Source organism: Liolophura sinensis, chromosome 10 (assembly GCF_032854445.1).
Source record: "Liolophura sinensis isolate JHLJ2023 chromosome 10, CUHK_Ljap_v2, whole genome shotgun sequence".
Lineage (NCBI taxonomy): Eukaryota > Metazoa > Mollusca > Polyplacophora > Chitonida > Chitonidae > Liolophura > Liolophura sinensis.
This window is the reverse complement of record NC_088304.1, coordinates 29,474,426-29,489,657: the sequence shown is the minus strand read 5'-3', so window position 1 is coordinate 29,489,657 and position 15,232 is coordinate 29,474,426. Positions and strand designations below refer to the sequence as shown.

The 15,232-nt window shown below is 39.7% G+C and overlaps 2 protein-coding genes across 2 annotated transcripts in view; both read right to left on the bottom strand.

Moving 5' to 3' along the window:
- Positions 1 to 4,684, bottom strand: part of LOC135476563 (TNF receptor-associated factor 4-like) — a 43,102-nt gene extending 38,418 nt beyond the window's left edge. The window contains exon 1 of the mRNA XM_064756624.1: positions 4,446 to 4,684. Within this exon, the coding sequence (XP_064612694.1) occupies positions 4,446 to 4,588 (143 nt within the window). The 5' untranslated portion in view covers positions 4,589 to 4,684. The remainder of the gene's footprint in view (positions 1 to 4,445) is intronic.
- Positions 4,685 to 13,533: 8,849 nt separating this feature from the next.
- LOC135477088 (protein unc-13 homolog D-like) overlaps positions 13,534 to 15,232 on the bottom strand; it is a 44,748-nt gene continuing 43,049 nt past the window's right edge. Inside the window, exon 27 of the mRNA XM_064757242.1 lies at positions 13,534 to 14,107. Within this exon, the coding sequence (XP_064613312.1) occupies positions 13,955 to 14,107 (153 nt within the window). The 3' untranslated portion in view covers positions 13,534 to 13,954. The remainder of the gene's footprint in view (positions 14,108 to 15,232) is intronic.

Below are 15,232 nucleotides of genomic sequence, written 5' to 3'. Positions count from 1 at the left end.
CAGCATTAAATGGCAATAAATTCACAGCGATCTTGCATGAAAAAAAGAAGTAGTTTTTCTAAAGCAGCATCTGCAGGACAAATAATACACCGCATGTGACTGCATTCATCAATATATAAATATGTTTTCATACCGCAGATTATGTGCCTGATGTACAATTGTCATGCCTGACAGCTAAATGCTTCACTTTTCATACAGTCACAATAAATCCATATCAATCCCTGTGAATGTGCATACAAACAAAACATTCACACAAAAAAGTTATTTTTTCGCCATCACACTAATATACTGCACATTCAAGTTCTACAACTCTATGAGATGCAACACAGGTAGCCACTGAGATGCAACACAGGTAGCCACTGAGATGCAACACAGGCAGCCACTGAGATGCAACACAGGTAGCCACTGAGATACAACACAGTCAGCCACTGAGATACAACTCAGGCAGCCGCTGAGATGCAACACAGGCAGCCACTGAGATGCAACACAGGTAGCCACTGAGATGCAACACAGGCAGCCACTGAGATGCAACACAGGTAGCCACTGAGATACAACACAGTCAGCCACTGAGATACAACACAGGCAGCCACTGAGATGCAACACAGGTAGCCACTGAGATGCAACACAGGTAGCCACTGAGATGCAACACAGGTAGCCACTGAGATGCAACACAGGCAGCCACTGAGATGCAACACAGGTAGCCACTGAGATGCAACACAGGCAGCCACTGAGATGCAACACAGGTAGCCACTGAGATGCAACACAGGCAGCCACTGAGATGCAACACAGGTAGCCACTGAGATGCAACACAGGCAGCCACTGAGATGCAACACAGGTAGCCACTGAGATACAACACAGTTAGCCACTGAGATACAACTCAGGCAGCCGCTGAGAAACAACACAATTCACCACTGAGAAACAACACATTTAGCCACTGAGATGCAACACAGGTAGCCACTGAGATGCAACACAGGTAGCCACTGAGATGCAACACAGGTAGCCATTGAGATACAACACAGGTAGCCACTGACAACTTGTATAATAATGACGGTTATACCAGACATGCATGTAAATACCACACATGCAGGCATAACTCAAAAAGGTTATAAATAAACAACTTGTAAAAATATAAGTGGTAAAAACATAGGATCACAGCCGGGTAACTGGGTCAAACTTTATCACTTTACTCCCAGTGTTATCTCTGTGCTAGTACACAGATAATTGTTTTTTCCACTGGCTGAATATATCTGGTACCATATCAACCAACACTTGAAACAGCTGTTACTGAATGTATAAAATAGCAAATGCTTGTCAACTGCTGTAAATTTCTAGTACTACATCAACCAAATCCTAACTGCTGTTAGTGAATGTATAAAATGTGTTTTTCACCTGGTGGGTCAAGAATACCCCTATTAGCAGCGAGCATGATTGGACTTGGTGTGCATAAACCTCACGCACGGAAACGGCACACACCATGACACAAACTAGTTCACTTAAGACACTGGAATAATTTCCATTCTGAGTGTTTATAGCAAATCGTCTGGGTTTTCATTTATAGCAAGTAGGTATGTCCTTGGTTCAAGAAACACAGCTAGATATATACATGTAGCTGGTGCGAACATGCATGTATGTACAAATATTAACAGTTAACTCACATAAACAAGAAATCAACTTACTTTGCTCACTCCATGTGTTTTTTCTCATAGGATCATGCAAACAAATCAATATGGTCGGGAATTGATCCTCTAACCCAACCGGTGAGAGACACAGTGGACTCACAGGCAGCCATGTACTATTCTTAATTCTACACACAACGGTGCGGAAATTAGCATGAAAGTAATTCACACCAGGAAATAACTAAAGTGGATTTTAGCTACATGTATATACTTTTTCATGAATAGAATTTAAACACACAGAGCAACAGGAAGACGCTAGCAAATCATCATGACATTGTACTTCCCTGTTCTTATTTATAGATACTCACCACTTGAGTTGTAATTCAGCCTTGTGGTGTTAAAGACTAACCTTACAAAATACATTGAAATTTAAGGCAAAATGGGTAAACACAGGCAACAGGAACAAGACGGCCATAAAAGTGCTTTGAAGGATTGACACCGGGTGCTTTCAACCTAGTCAAAGGTTCAGTGTCTCTTAACATGAATATGGAACAGCCCAAGCATTGAAAAATTCTTTTCAAATTTTCTTCGCAAATCTAAAGATTATCTCTATCAGGCAACTGCAAAAGTTGTTTACATCTGTAGGTTCATTTTAAGACCATGTTGTACAAATACGACAGTCAGTACGACAGTCAAACTAACTGGCTTCAATTATGATTAAATAAGATTTCCGTTCCTTGCACTAAATTCAATCGACACAACTTCCCTACATAGCAGTTCTCATTTCATTTATCAAGATTACAAGTTCACTTACTCCCATCCTACTCTGTCAGTGTTGACATCCAATACCAGTGACAAACTCACTCAGCTAATTACCATGGCAACAGACAAATGGACAATCCATTTGTGTTATTGTGATATTCAGCAGAAAATCAATGTACATGCCTTGAGAGCAAGGGCCTACATACACAGGTAGTTGCTTTCTATAGACAAGTACCTATACCATATCAGAGAGAGAGCGAGACTTCCCGTCTGGACATCAAAACCAGGCCACATCATGTCCCAAAACCGTCAACATACATGCAGTATGTAGTACTTTTCTGTAATATCCTTCATTATAAATCATGTCCTGAATGTACATGTTACGCTACTTTTAATCATGTCCTGAATGTACGTTTTATGCTACTTTTAATCATGTCCTGAATGTACGTGTTATGCTAATTTTAATCTGTCCTGAATGTACGTGTTATGCTACTTTTAATCATGTCCTGAATGTATGTGTTATACTACTTTTAATCATGTCCTAAATGTACATGTTATGCTACTTTTAATCATGTCCTGAATGTACGTGTTATACTACTTTTAATCATGTCCTAAATGTACGTGTTATGCTACTTTTAATCATGTCCTGAATGTATGTGTTATACTACTTTTAATCATGTCCTGAATGTACGTGTTATGCTACTTTTAATCATGTCCTGAATGTACGTGTTATGCTACTTTTAATCATGTCCTGAATGTACGTGTTATGCTACTTTTAATCATGTACTGAATGTACGTATTAAGCTACGTTTATATGCCTCATGATCAATATATTAAATGACTTAAATTTCACCTCACAAAGTACACTTTACAGTTTCAACCTTTTTGCATGTTTGCATGGTGTTTATTCAAGCATATTCCGAGGGCGTTATTCTATGTTGACTGAGAAAAAAATAGCCCTGAAACTGGCCAATCCAACCAATGATGTGTTGTCTCCAAAACCAAGTTAATAATCTGCATAAACTGCACTGAAAATTGCTCTTCAATCTGCAAAACTGTTGATGAATTTGAGTACACGCTAATAAATTTAATAAAATATTACTTTTAGAATAGAAACACAGGTATATATATATATATATATATATATATATATATATATATCATTACTTCAAAATAAACCTGAAAACACCTTTATAAGATTAATAGAACTTTTAAAATCAGGCAAAATCCAATAGGCAACTTATTATTAACATCATCCATATTTCCACAGTTAATATGTAAGGTACATACAGAATAATGTCCAGCACACAAAATGATTAATGACAATCAATGATAGTACATTATCGATGTTTCTGATAAGGTGTTCAAACAACTCAACGCATTAGCATAGTACTGTTCTTCTCCTAATTTGAATACATGAATATTTAAATTAAGACAGCCACCTGTTTATAGGTAGGATGGGCTTATACGAAATACCAGCTGTATGGTGGTACCCCATATATAATCAAGTTTCACCTTCATAAAGTTGAAAGATGAAATTTAATTTGAGAGCTAAGGGAAATCTCAAATGAGAGCCTTTCATAATGACATCATTACTGCCACTGATATACACACACAGGGTTACGTTCAGTGGCAACTTCAGCAGCAAATGATGCAGAAGAAAAATCAATTGACATGTTTGGTACATTATGTCATTCCGTAGATAAATACATGGAACAAGAGCAATGCTCTTAGGCATATACCCTCTAACCCATATGTTCATGTAAATACAAGCGTTTAATCAATAATCAATATTCTTGTTCATTTTGGTCTCCAGGCTTGACCACATTCTTGTCTTGATACATATGGCTGCAATATTTGTGGATGTCATGTTAACTTTTGATTAATCATTCACTTTACGGTAGGTCGATAAAATTCTTGAGCAAGGCATTAATTTATTTCCTTTGTGTCTTTTCATCCGCAGGCTGCTGGCAGACCATTCCATGTATGACCGGGGAGGAAGCCAACATAGACTGATTAGTGAAAGGCTCCTAGGATATTGGTGGCAAAAAACAGTGAAGCTCTTACCTTAGATATTCTTGTAAGCAGACGTCACAGAAGCGGTGCCCACATGTGGTGATCTGTACCGTATCCCTCATGGGTAACCGACACAAGGGACAATAACATCGTCTCCTTGGTCGCTCCACGAACATCCACGGTAGTCCAGGCATGGTTTATTTCCTGTATTACCCGTCCTTCTCTGTGTCGCAGGAATTTCTGTCTCTGTATTTTTAAACCAGGGGAAGCAGCCCTATGCACGAGGGTATATGAACACACTTCGCCTTAGGGGTAGGCCTACCGTAATAATGGGCCAGAACCAGAGTATATAAGGTTGTCCTTTTTACCACCTATTAATATAAATCCAAAATGAACTCTATTAATAAAATGATTAGAGGTCGTCATATACACAAAGATCGAGCAGTACGTTCGGATTATAAGGCAGTTGTCAGCCGTGTATCGTAAATCTCTAACAGCTTCAAGGATTGTGAAATTATAAGCTAAAGCTAAAATTATCTGGGGTTTTCCTCATCCACGTGGTAAAAATAACGGAGCGCCTGTGACACTTGACAGTTTAGAGCTGATGTACATTCAACCGAGGTTTGAGTGTCACACGTGCGTGAAATACACACACCATTCACATATATATCGCTGATGTCAAGCCTTTCCTTTAACGCTGGCATTCGACCCTTACTTACAGACTTCCGCACTTCGTCTGACCCACTCAGAAACGGCTCGTGGGGTTTGGCTGGCACCCTGTAAGCTCTGTCCTTAGCCGTCCCCTCCCCCTAAAAAAACCTCCTTAAAACTAAAGCCAGGGAGGCTCAGCTGAGCGCCGACACCATGCTGTGTTCGTTTCTGCCTAAGCTGTCAACACGCACATGTGGCCAGCTGACTTGGATGAGCACCGACTGGTGAAACAGGGTCCCAAATCCGACAACACGCCCTTCTAGAAATGAAGGCTGTTTTACAAACTTTTTAATTTTTCACCACGTATGTCGTCCGTACCTAGGGAAGACGTACAGATTAAGCAACCTAATGAATTGATACAATGTCCCGCTATCGATTTTTGCCGAAATTTAATAATTCGATACTTCTTTGACCTACAAGAAGATCACTGCGCACGGATCACGTGCTCTTCGTGACGTCAGCTAATCCACTAGTTGATTAGATATGATTGACAGATCAAAGAGATTGACTTTCCCTGGCTGTACAAAGCCCAGCTGATCACTGACTATATGGGATTAGCTGATAGCCCCACCCGAAGCTCATCCAACCCCTTGCTAACACAGCTTAATGAATACATGCGTCTATAAAAGACTGTTCCTTTTTTGTACTGTAGGAAATAAAAGCGCTTTCTGATCAAGGGTCTTAATTCCAAAGATTTCAAGTGCTTAGAGATTTTCTTCTAGAAAGGAATAAACAGAAGACTGAGTGCTTGTCAGGACTGATATTCACGCTAACATCTCTACAATCGACACAAGACGAGCTTATATTTCGGGGGTAGGGGGGTGGGGGGTGGCATGATTGACGTTGTAATTAAATGTCGCGACGGATGGATTAATGTCATTACATACATGTTTCTAGGTAAATTTCAATGACCAGCGTGTAAGGATCACCTTTTTTCCATGTACATGATGTATTTTAAAGAACAACGATGATTTTGGGAAAGTGTGGTTTATGTACCTTCGTCCCAGATCGCTCTCACGTAGGTTTAACAACATTACGTACGGTCAAACATAGTCCAAAACCAACATTAGGACCATCCTTGGCAGAACAATGTTTCTGCCAAACCTAAGGTCAGAGCAATTTCGGACTATTGCCCGTGACTGAGTGCAGCCATTGGAAGGGCTAGACCAAGATTGCTCTGACGTTCGGCTTAGCAAAACTTCGTTCCACAAAACTGGGCCCAAAACCTATGTTTTGGAGCCATCTTTGACCGAACAAAATTTTGCCAAACGTAACATCAGTTCAATCTCGGACTACTACACTGAAGTATATTGGCTACGTAGATGACGTAGATATCACCCCAAACATGAACAGGCCTATGCACGTTTTTTCCGCACCGGTAAACTTTATGTGGACCATGTAATCAATTCACAAATATTTATTTATTGGTTTCTTACGCCGTATTCAAGAATATTTCACTTATACGACGGCGGCCAACATTATGATGGGAGGAAAGAGGAGCCCGGAGAAAACCACGACCATCCAGAGGTTGCTAACAGGCCTTCTCAGGTACAACCGGAGAGGAAACCAGCATGAGCTGGACTTGAACTCACGGAGGCTACTAAGTCGTTACCCCGCGCTGGCACGCTAACCACCTCGGCCACGGAGGCCTCCAAGCTTTCAACACAAAATCGCAATTTCGGAGGCCATCATCGGATAACAAGCGTTTACGATTGTGTACAGCTTGAGGGCTTCCGCCATTTGAGCTTCGATGATCTCACTCCCATCTTGACATTTCGCTACATCCACTCCTGGTTACGTGTTCATGTGCTGTTTGTCTGGTTCACTATATCGTTCAGATTTGAAAACCACGTAATGAAAAAAAAAAAAGAAATGCGAAACTTTGTCAAGATGCTTTTAATGGTTTTATCAAACGGACAAGCACAGGATTTAAAACTACCTATACCGCCTCACCAAGTGAACTGTTAAATTAACCATCCTCGATTATCAGAAGAAATATTACGCGTAAGGGTGTTTACTCACATGTACATGTAGCCATCAAGAGTTGTCCCTCTTGTTGTGTTATGCCAACGGGAGCTGTCTCCCTTGGATTGCTATAAACTTGAGCGCATCGTTTTGTTGACTGAATTAATGTTTAAACTACTTTCCACGCCCATTTTTCAAGGAATCAGAGTGTGAGAGATAAATATGCACAGCTAGTACATATTAATCTCACAGATATCTGATGTACACAAGAGATAAGTTAGAAACAAGTTAAAGCTTATATGTAGGCATACATTTTCCGGAATGATTATTCGAAATCACAAGCATCTATGAATGGCAGTATTGAGAACAAGTACATGTAGATGCTGTCTCACAGGCCTAATAAACTGAGAACTGGCCAGTTGCGTCAGAATGTTGACGGACAAGTGGTGTTTGAATATTGGCTGGCCTGTGGTGTTTGAATGTTGTAAGTGACCAGTGGTGTTTGAATGTTGACTGGCCTGTAATGTTTGAATGTTGTAAGTGACCAGTGGTGTTTGAATGTTGACTGGCCTGTGATGTTTGAATGTTGTAAGTGACCAGTGGTGTTTGAATGTTGACTGGCCTGTGATGTTTGAATTTTGTAAGTGACCAGTGGTGTGTCTAAATTTGACTGGTCAGGGATGCTTTAATGTTACAAGTCACCAGCGGTTTGTTACCGCCTTGCTTGACGTCGGTTTGTATCTGCTTTGTCTCTGCAGCACTCGGCATCTGGAAACATATACTGAAATGTACAATGTAGGGCATGAATGTCAGCTTATGTCTGTACCATTTGATCACATCACCACTCGAGCAGCAGAGCCACAGATCCTTTAAATATATTTATTTATTTGATTGGTGTTTCACGCTGTATAGAATATTTCACTTATACAACGGCGGCCAGCATTATGGTGGGAGGAAACCGAACAGAGTTCTCTAAATGTACATCCAGTATATAACCCAGTGGCGTTGGACGCTGCTCCAGGGTAAGCGCCTAAAGTTACATGTAGGGTCACGTACTTTTTTGGCCTCTTCGGACCACATCACTTTCCTCATACGCTTTTGCCCTATTTGCCCCCGGAACATTTTGAAAACATTTAATTTTTGTGAATATATATCTTATGAGCTACTTTAGGAACACCTCATTAAGACAACGCGAAAAGTTTTTTTTGGAAAGTATTGTCACAAATATCCACTTTATACAAAATTGTTTTCGTGGACATTCTTAGTACGGGGAAAATGTAAAATAAAATAATTTAAGTTTTTTCTGAGCATAATTCTCTATTGCTCTTCATTTGAGGCACACATTTATAACATTATATGCACATTAAGATTGGGGGCCTCCGTGGCCTAGAGATTTAGCTCTCCCACGTGGCGCAATGACTCAGGAGCCTCTCACCAGTGCGGTCGCTGTGAGTTCAAGTCCAGCTCATGCTGGCTTCCTCTCCGGTTGTACATGGGAAAGGCTGTCAGCAACATACGTTGGTTGATTTTTCCACCTGGATCTGTCCGGTTTCCTCCCACCATAATCTTGGCCGCCGTCGCGTAAGTGAAATGTTCTCGAGTACGCCGCAAACCACAAATCAAATAAATAAACAAATCACTTTAAAATCAGAGCTAACACACTGAGCTGGTCGTATGATCACCCAAACCTCTGGATATCAGTATTTCGTACATCACAGATTTGTTGGTAACATTATCACCCAGATGTACAAGTCCATTTCCGGAAAAAACGTTGTGGTAAAACTGGATGACACTGTTAGTCCGGGAACTAAAGATGTGAAAAAATGTTGACCTTTGACCCGTTCCTAACTGGTTTTTTTTGCATCGATTTGGAACTTAATCCTCGTACGGAATCGTGACCGATAAAACTAGTTTTGGGATGCTTTCCATCTCACTGTGCACGGGAGCCGCACTGAAGAATCCCCATTTTGGCGTTTTATCACACAGTTCTGTATGTCGGATGTGTCAAACCTTTCGTACGCGGCCTGACCGATGAACCTCTGCTAGCTCCCGGATAATAACCAAATGAATAAGTTTCACCGCGAAGCTCCACTCTTCTCGCTGCTATATGCACCAAAACAAGTAAACCACTCTTCTTGATTTGCTTCCATAACCTAACTGCTAGTCTGTTGGTTTATTTTAATCGATCGTTGCAATTTGTCTCAGAATATTTCACAGTCAGGCTTACACGTTGAGGAGACCAGAGAGCCACCGAACGATGCCCGCCAACTGACAAACCTCCTGGAATGAGACTGGAGCCGATCAGTGAGTCTTGGAATCAAATACCCGATTTTGTTCTCCAGCGGTCTATTATCTGCCGAGAAAAACACAGTGAATTCCAGGTACAAAAAGGGAAGCCAGAATACACGCAGCTTTTCTGATTTAAACATTGTTTTTTTTTATGATTAAAATACATAACAATACACACAGCTGCAGCAATGATTAGTGAAGCAATAAAAAAGAAACAGTAAGAACTCATGACTATGATTTCATCATAATCTCTACCACTAAAAACAAAATAGGCAAAAATTTTGGCACGGTAAAGCAATGCTTCCTAATGACTGAAAAAACAGGAACTTAGTAACATTTATTACATCCGAACTTAGTTTGAATGGTGACCTGCAAATGTCTCCCACTGTCGTCCACAGTTCGAGAGATATAAAGCTCTTTTGATTACAGAAGAAAAAAAAAACGTTTCATAGATTATGTACAGCTTTTCTAGGGGCCATATTTATCGAACGTCTTAAAAGTAAAGTCAAAAATTCAAAGACAGCTACAGTTAAAATATGTTGCTGAAGGAAGTTTAAAATGTGTACACTGATTCTTTACTATAGGACGATGTGGAAACCATGTGAAATCTGAGTTCTTTCCTGTTCTCAGCTTGGCATTTTAAGCCCCTGCAGTTTCTGTCTTAAGTTGCTTGACAGATACAGTCCCAGGCCACGGCTTTGTTCTGAACCACGACTTGTTACGTGTAAGGAGTTGCTCAACACCGTCTTGTAGAAATCGTCCCTTCATGTGTGAAACGACATGAAGGAGCATGGAAATCTACTCGCAAATTATCTTTAATATTTTTTTTCAATATTTTCTTTTGAGAGAAAAGGGTTTTTGAAAATAGTTGTGCATGATGTTTATCTGGGACCACTTCTTGGTATTTAAGTATGTGATGCATGTCTAATGAATTGATTTGAATGTAACTCTGTGGTTTGTACTCAAACACATGCACTTAATCTAAATCAGGTGGTCACGAATACCCACCGTAGAGAAATTGTTTTAAAGTGACTTTTTTAGCTTTAAGAAAAAAACTATTGAAGACTAAAAAATATTGAAGACTACAACTTTTCCCACTCCTTCATATGAACTTTGTCATTTTATTTTTTGCTTTCTCCACCTCTAGGTCATAAACTGCAAAACTGTGTTGAAAAAGACAAACTGAGAACAGGACAGATTGTGGCTGGAACATTGTTCCGCAATAAAGAATCAGTGTACAGATTTGAAAACTTCCTAGAGTGAAATATTGTAATTGTGGCTGTGTCTGAAGGTTTGACTACGTCTTTAGACATTTGATAAATAAATACAGGCCCTGGGAACAGGTGTTCAAACGTGTGCTGAAAGTTAACCCAAGTTTAAATCTTAACACCAAGTCTTGGTCTAATACAAAACCATTAGGACTTTAGTCCTGACTGAAGTTAATGTCGGGAGTAGCTGCTAATGCACCTTTGACCAATTGGGCCCAGGCTTTCGGTGGCACGTCCTCGGAAAAGTGAAGATATACGACATGATTTTATTCATTACATGCATGTAACGAAGAAACCGGCCCTCAGAGCACAGTTGGTAGAGCGTCCGCTTCGGGAGCGGATATTTCATGTACAAGCATCCGCTTTTGTTACAGGTTTGTGAAGCGGTACATTTAATTTTGGGCTTTCATTTTTTTTTGCGTAACTCACATAAAGTTCCCAACCTAAGCAGTTTATAAAACATTGAATTTTTGAAAATAATACAAAGCAGTCATTTATGTAAATGGTGAAAACTTCGCCCCTTGGATTATTCCTAACTATTCAATAGAACAAATACCTGATGTCAGTGTCTTTATGTCATTGTGCAACATCATTAATTTCCTTTCAAAAACAAAAGTATAATTTTGCACAAATGTTTAAAATAATATTAAAATTTTGCAGAGATAAATAAATGTCATGAAGTATTACTTTTGGTGCTGGGAATTGGGAATGGTGGGTGAGGGGGGATCATTTAAATTCAAGAAAAATCAAAAAGAAAAAAAAAATCACTGAAGTTGCTTTGAAAAACTCAGTGTAGTTATATAAAGTGAATAAGGAAAAATATTTCAGTGTACTTAAAAATAATTGACATAAAACTGACATATATAGTACTTATAAACATATCTGTAATTCATATAACTTTTGTTTAATCTTAGAGATAAGAAGGCATTTCGATCAGTTAATTGAAAATAATACAGAGTTGCACTGGCTTCATCTACACATGCGTAGCATAAATATTGCACTAAATCTTCATAATAACTTAATGCATTTATAATATACATAAATGCACAGCAAGGTAATGAACCTATATCTACCAACAAATGGTATGCTCATTAAACATAAATAACAATTAGCTTAAACAAATTAAAAAACAATAGTTATTATATATGTTAACAAGATAAAATTAAAGGCTTCAGCTGGCTTCGAGCACTATTATCACGATTATGGATGGTTTTCTAATTTGTTCAAAACGTAATACTTTTGTGGACATTTCAACTTAATCCACTCTAGACTGATATTTCAAAGTGTGCACAAAATTTGCTGCGAAATAACTGGTGTCATAAAAAAGAAATGAAAACACAAACACAACATTTTACTAGGGCTACAATATCCTACACTGAAATCATTACAATACACAGTAAACTCAGGTCACTTCTAGCACTGACTTTTGTACCAATAAAAACATACATATCTACATAACAATATAGATAAAAATATACAGTACTTTAATACAGAATTTGTCTACTACATAAACATATTTTTGTTGAATTTTGAACGACTGAGTTAAATTGTTTGAAATTTGTTCGATCAGTCATCAAGGCAAGAGAGAATATCACAGGTAGTGGAAGGTAGTGTCAATATGCACTTACTGCAATTCATGCAAATTACAGTTTTATTTCTTCACATTTTAATGAACATCTGAATCAAAATGAGCTCAGGCCCTTGTTGCCTGTAGACCTTGTATACCTCTGCATCAGACGCTATACGATCAGTTTTATTTTCGTTTGCAAACCCAACTGCTTGGTCAATGAACCACTGTCCAACAGATTATACAACACCCCACCCCAGACATGCCAGAGTGTAAAGAATGCTCTGGCTGTATTCAATGATCACAATCCAAAATCGCACCAATTTTCAGCTACATGTACGTGCTCCTTGTCCTTGGTTTTTTCAATAGTACATCTGCACAAGACGCCTGACTGCAAAGGGTACATATGAAACATCTCTGATCCACGTGTTGAGACATCTGAAGTCACCTTTTGTTCACCTGTTTAATGCACTGCGGGGGAATGCAAAGTAGTTCTTGCTTTTGTCTCTTTCAGTCAAGGCATGAAAATGCTAAATGAGTCCAAAGCCAGAACCAGTTCAGCCAACTGAGTCAAAAGGCTGATTTTGGTGACAACTGACAACCTGACAACTGGCAAGTCCAAAACACTTTTGAGCAGTCCCATCCCACAGTCACTTGTTCTGAACAGCCCACCCCACAATCACTTGTTCTGAACAGCCCCATCCCACACTCACTTGTTCTGAACAGTTCCATCCCACAATCACTTGTTCTGAACAGTGCCATCTCACAATCACTTTTTCTGAACAGTTCCATCCCACAATCACTTGTTCTGAACAGCCCCATCCCACACTCACTTGTTCTGAACAGTTCCATCCCACAATCACTTGTTCTGAACAGCCCCATCCCACACTCACTTGTTCTGAACAGTTCCATCCCACAATCACTTGTTCTGAACAGCCCCATCCCACACTCACTTGTTCTGAACAGCCCATCCCACAATCACTTGTTCTGAACAGTCCCATCCCACAATCACTTGTTCTGAACAGTCCCATCCCACAATCACTTGTTCTGAACAGCCCCATCCCACAATCACTTGTTCTGAACAGCCCCACCCCACAATCACTTGTTCTGAACAGCCCCACCCCACAATCACTTGTTCTGAACAGCCCCGCCCTACAGTCACTTGTTCTGAACAGCCCCATCCCACAATCACTTGTTCTGAACAGCCCCACCCCACAATCACTTGTTCTGAACAGCCCCACCCCACAATCACTTGTTCTGAACAGCCCCATCCCACAATCACTTGTTCTGAACAGCCCCATCCCACAATCACTTGTTCTGAACAGCCCCATCCCACACTCACTTGTTCTGAACAGTTCCATCCCACAATCACTTGTTCTGAACAGCCCCATCCCACACTCACTTGTTCTGAACAGTTCCATCCCACAATCACTTGTTCTGAACAGTCCCATCCCACAATCACTTGTTCTGAACAGCCCCATCCCACAATCACTTGTTCTGAACAGCCCCACCCCTCAGTCACTTGTTCTGAACAGCCCCATCAGCTTGTCTTCTGCTGTTCCAATGAGTAAAAAAGTTGAAACAGCTCTGTATCCAAATGACTCCTGTACATCCCACTCCCAGAACTGCTTGTGTTGTCTAAACCAGTTGAAAACCAGTTGCACCTCAGATCCAGTCTACTTCACAGCTCAAATCAAGCAGTAAATCATACACTTGCTTCCCTCTAGCTAAGCCAGGTTAAAGCCTGGATCACCATCTGATCAGGGAGTTCTTGTCAAGTTGTTGAAGAAGGAAAACAGACTAGACTTTTTGTTTGGTGTATCAGTTCGAGTCGGCTGATTCTCTATGAACTTTGATCTCTCACTAACAAATGCCTTGGATGTTCTGTCCCAAGAGGACCTTTCTCGAAGTACCTATATCAATAAAAACAGAAAAATATATGAGAAAAAAGCTAGGAATAAATTAATTAATTGTACATTCAACTGTTATGATGATGAAAAGCAATAAAATTTGATAGAGATGGAGCAATACATGTATGTGACGCATTTAAACAAAAATCATTTACTTTAAAGGATTAGTGTCCACATTTATCATCTACTCGTAATTAGCTAACCCTCTATATACTGTTAAACTGAGATTAAAAAATTACGAAGAAAAGGCTCATTAATCGAAGTAATATGGCACTTAAAATCACTAGATAATGAGGCTGGTTTAATGCATTTTTCCGCCCACACTCGGTAATCTCTGCCGAGTTGCGTCATAACCCTTATGACCTGTCAACTTTGTCACTTAATTCAGTGTTAAAAAATCTACAAGAGTGACAACAAGCCAATCAATTTTCTTTTCAGAAATCGTTTGCTGCTCTGCACACGGTTATGAAAACAGGTCTTCAAAGAACCCTAGAGTTTTTTCAAGCTTCCAGAGGATTTGACCATCAGGGAGATTTACAGAAGACGGAAAAGTGTATACCCGCGAAAGATGGCCGCATCGGCTGTTGCCATTTTTCAGGTGAAAGTTACGAGAAGAGTACAGCTGGCTGAACTTGAAACATTCGGCTACTATAGGGGCTGCAGTTGACTAAAACCTCAAGCTTAAATGAGCTTAAAACTGATAGACAGCAAATCTCTGTACACTAATGCCAACATCCACAATTATATTGTACATGACTACATGTAGACATAAATTTAGACTATGCGGAATTCCGACAATAACACGCAGTAATGTCTTCACACACGAGTATGACTTCAGAATACTTTGGGGGAACAGAACGATATATATTATAAAGCGTACAGAGGGAAAGAATAGCAAAGAAATATTACACTCTCAGTTAAACACATGAAATGTACAGTGGAAGCTATGGCTTAACACTCCGTAAGGTCAGTGCGATTCAAAATGCCTTGACAAAGATCAAATTCACCGTCTGAAAACTCAGAATCTGAAGTCTGGCCAGAGATACCACTGTCATAAATCGGAACTTCAACATTGTTCAGTATGGGTTCAGATTGATACAGCAGTATATCTGCTTCTGTGCAGTTAGA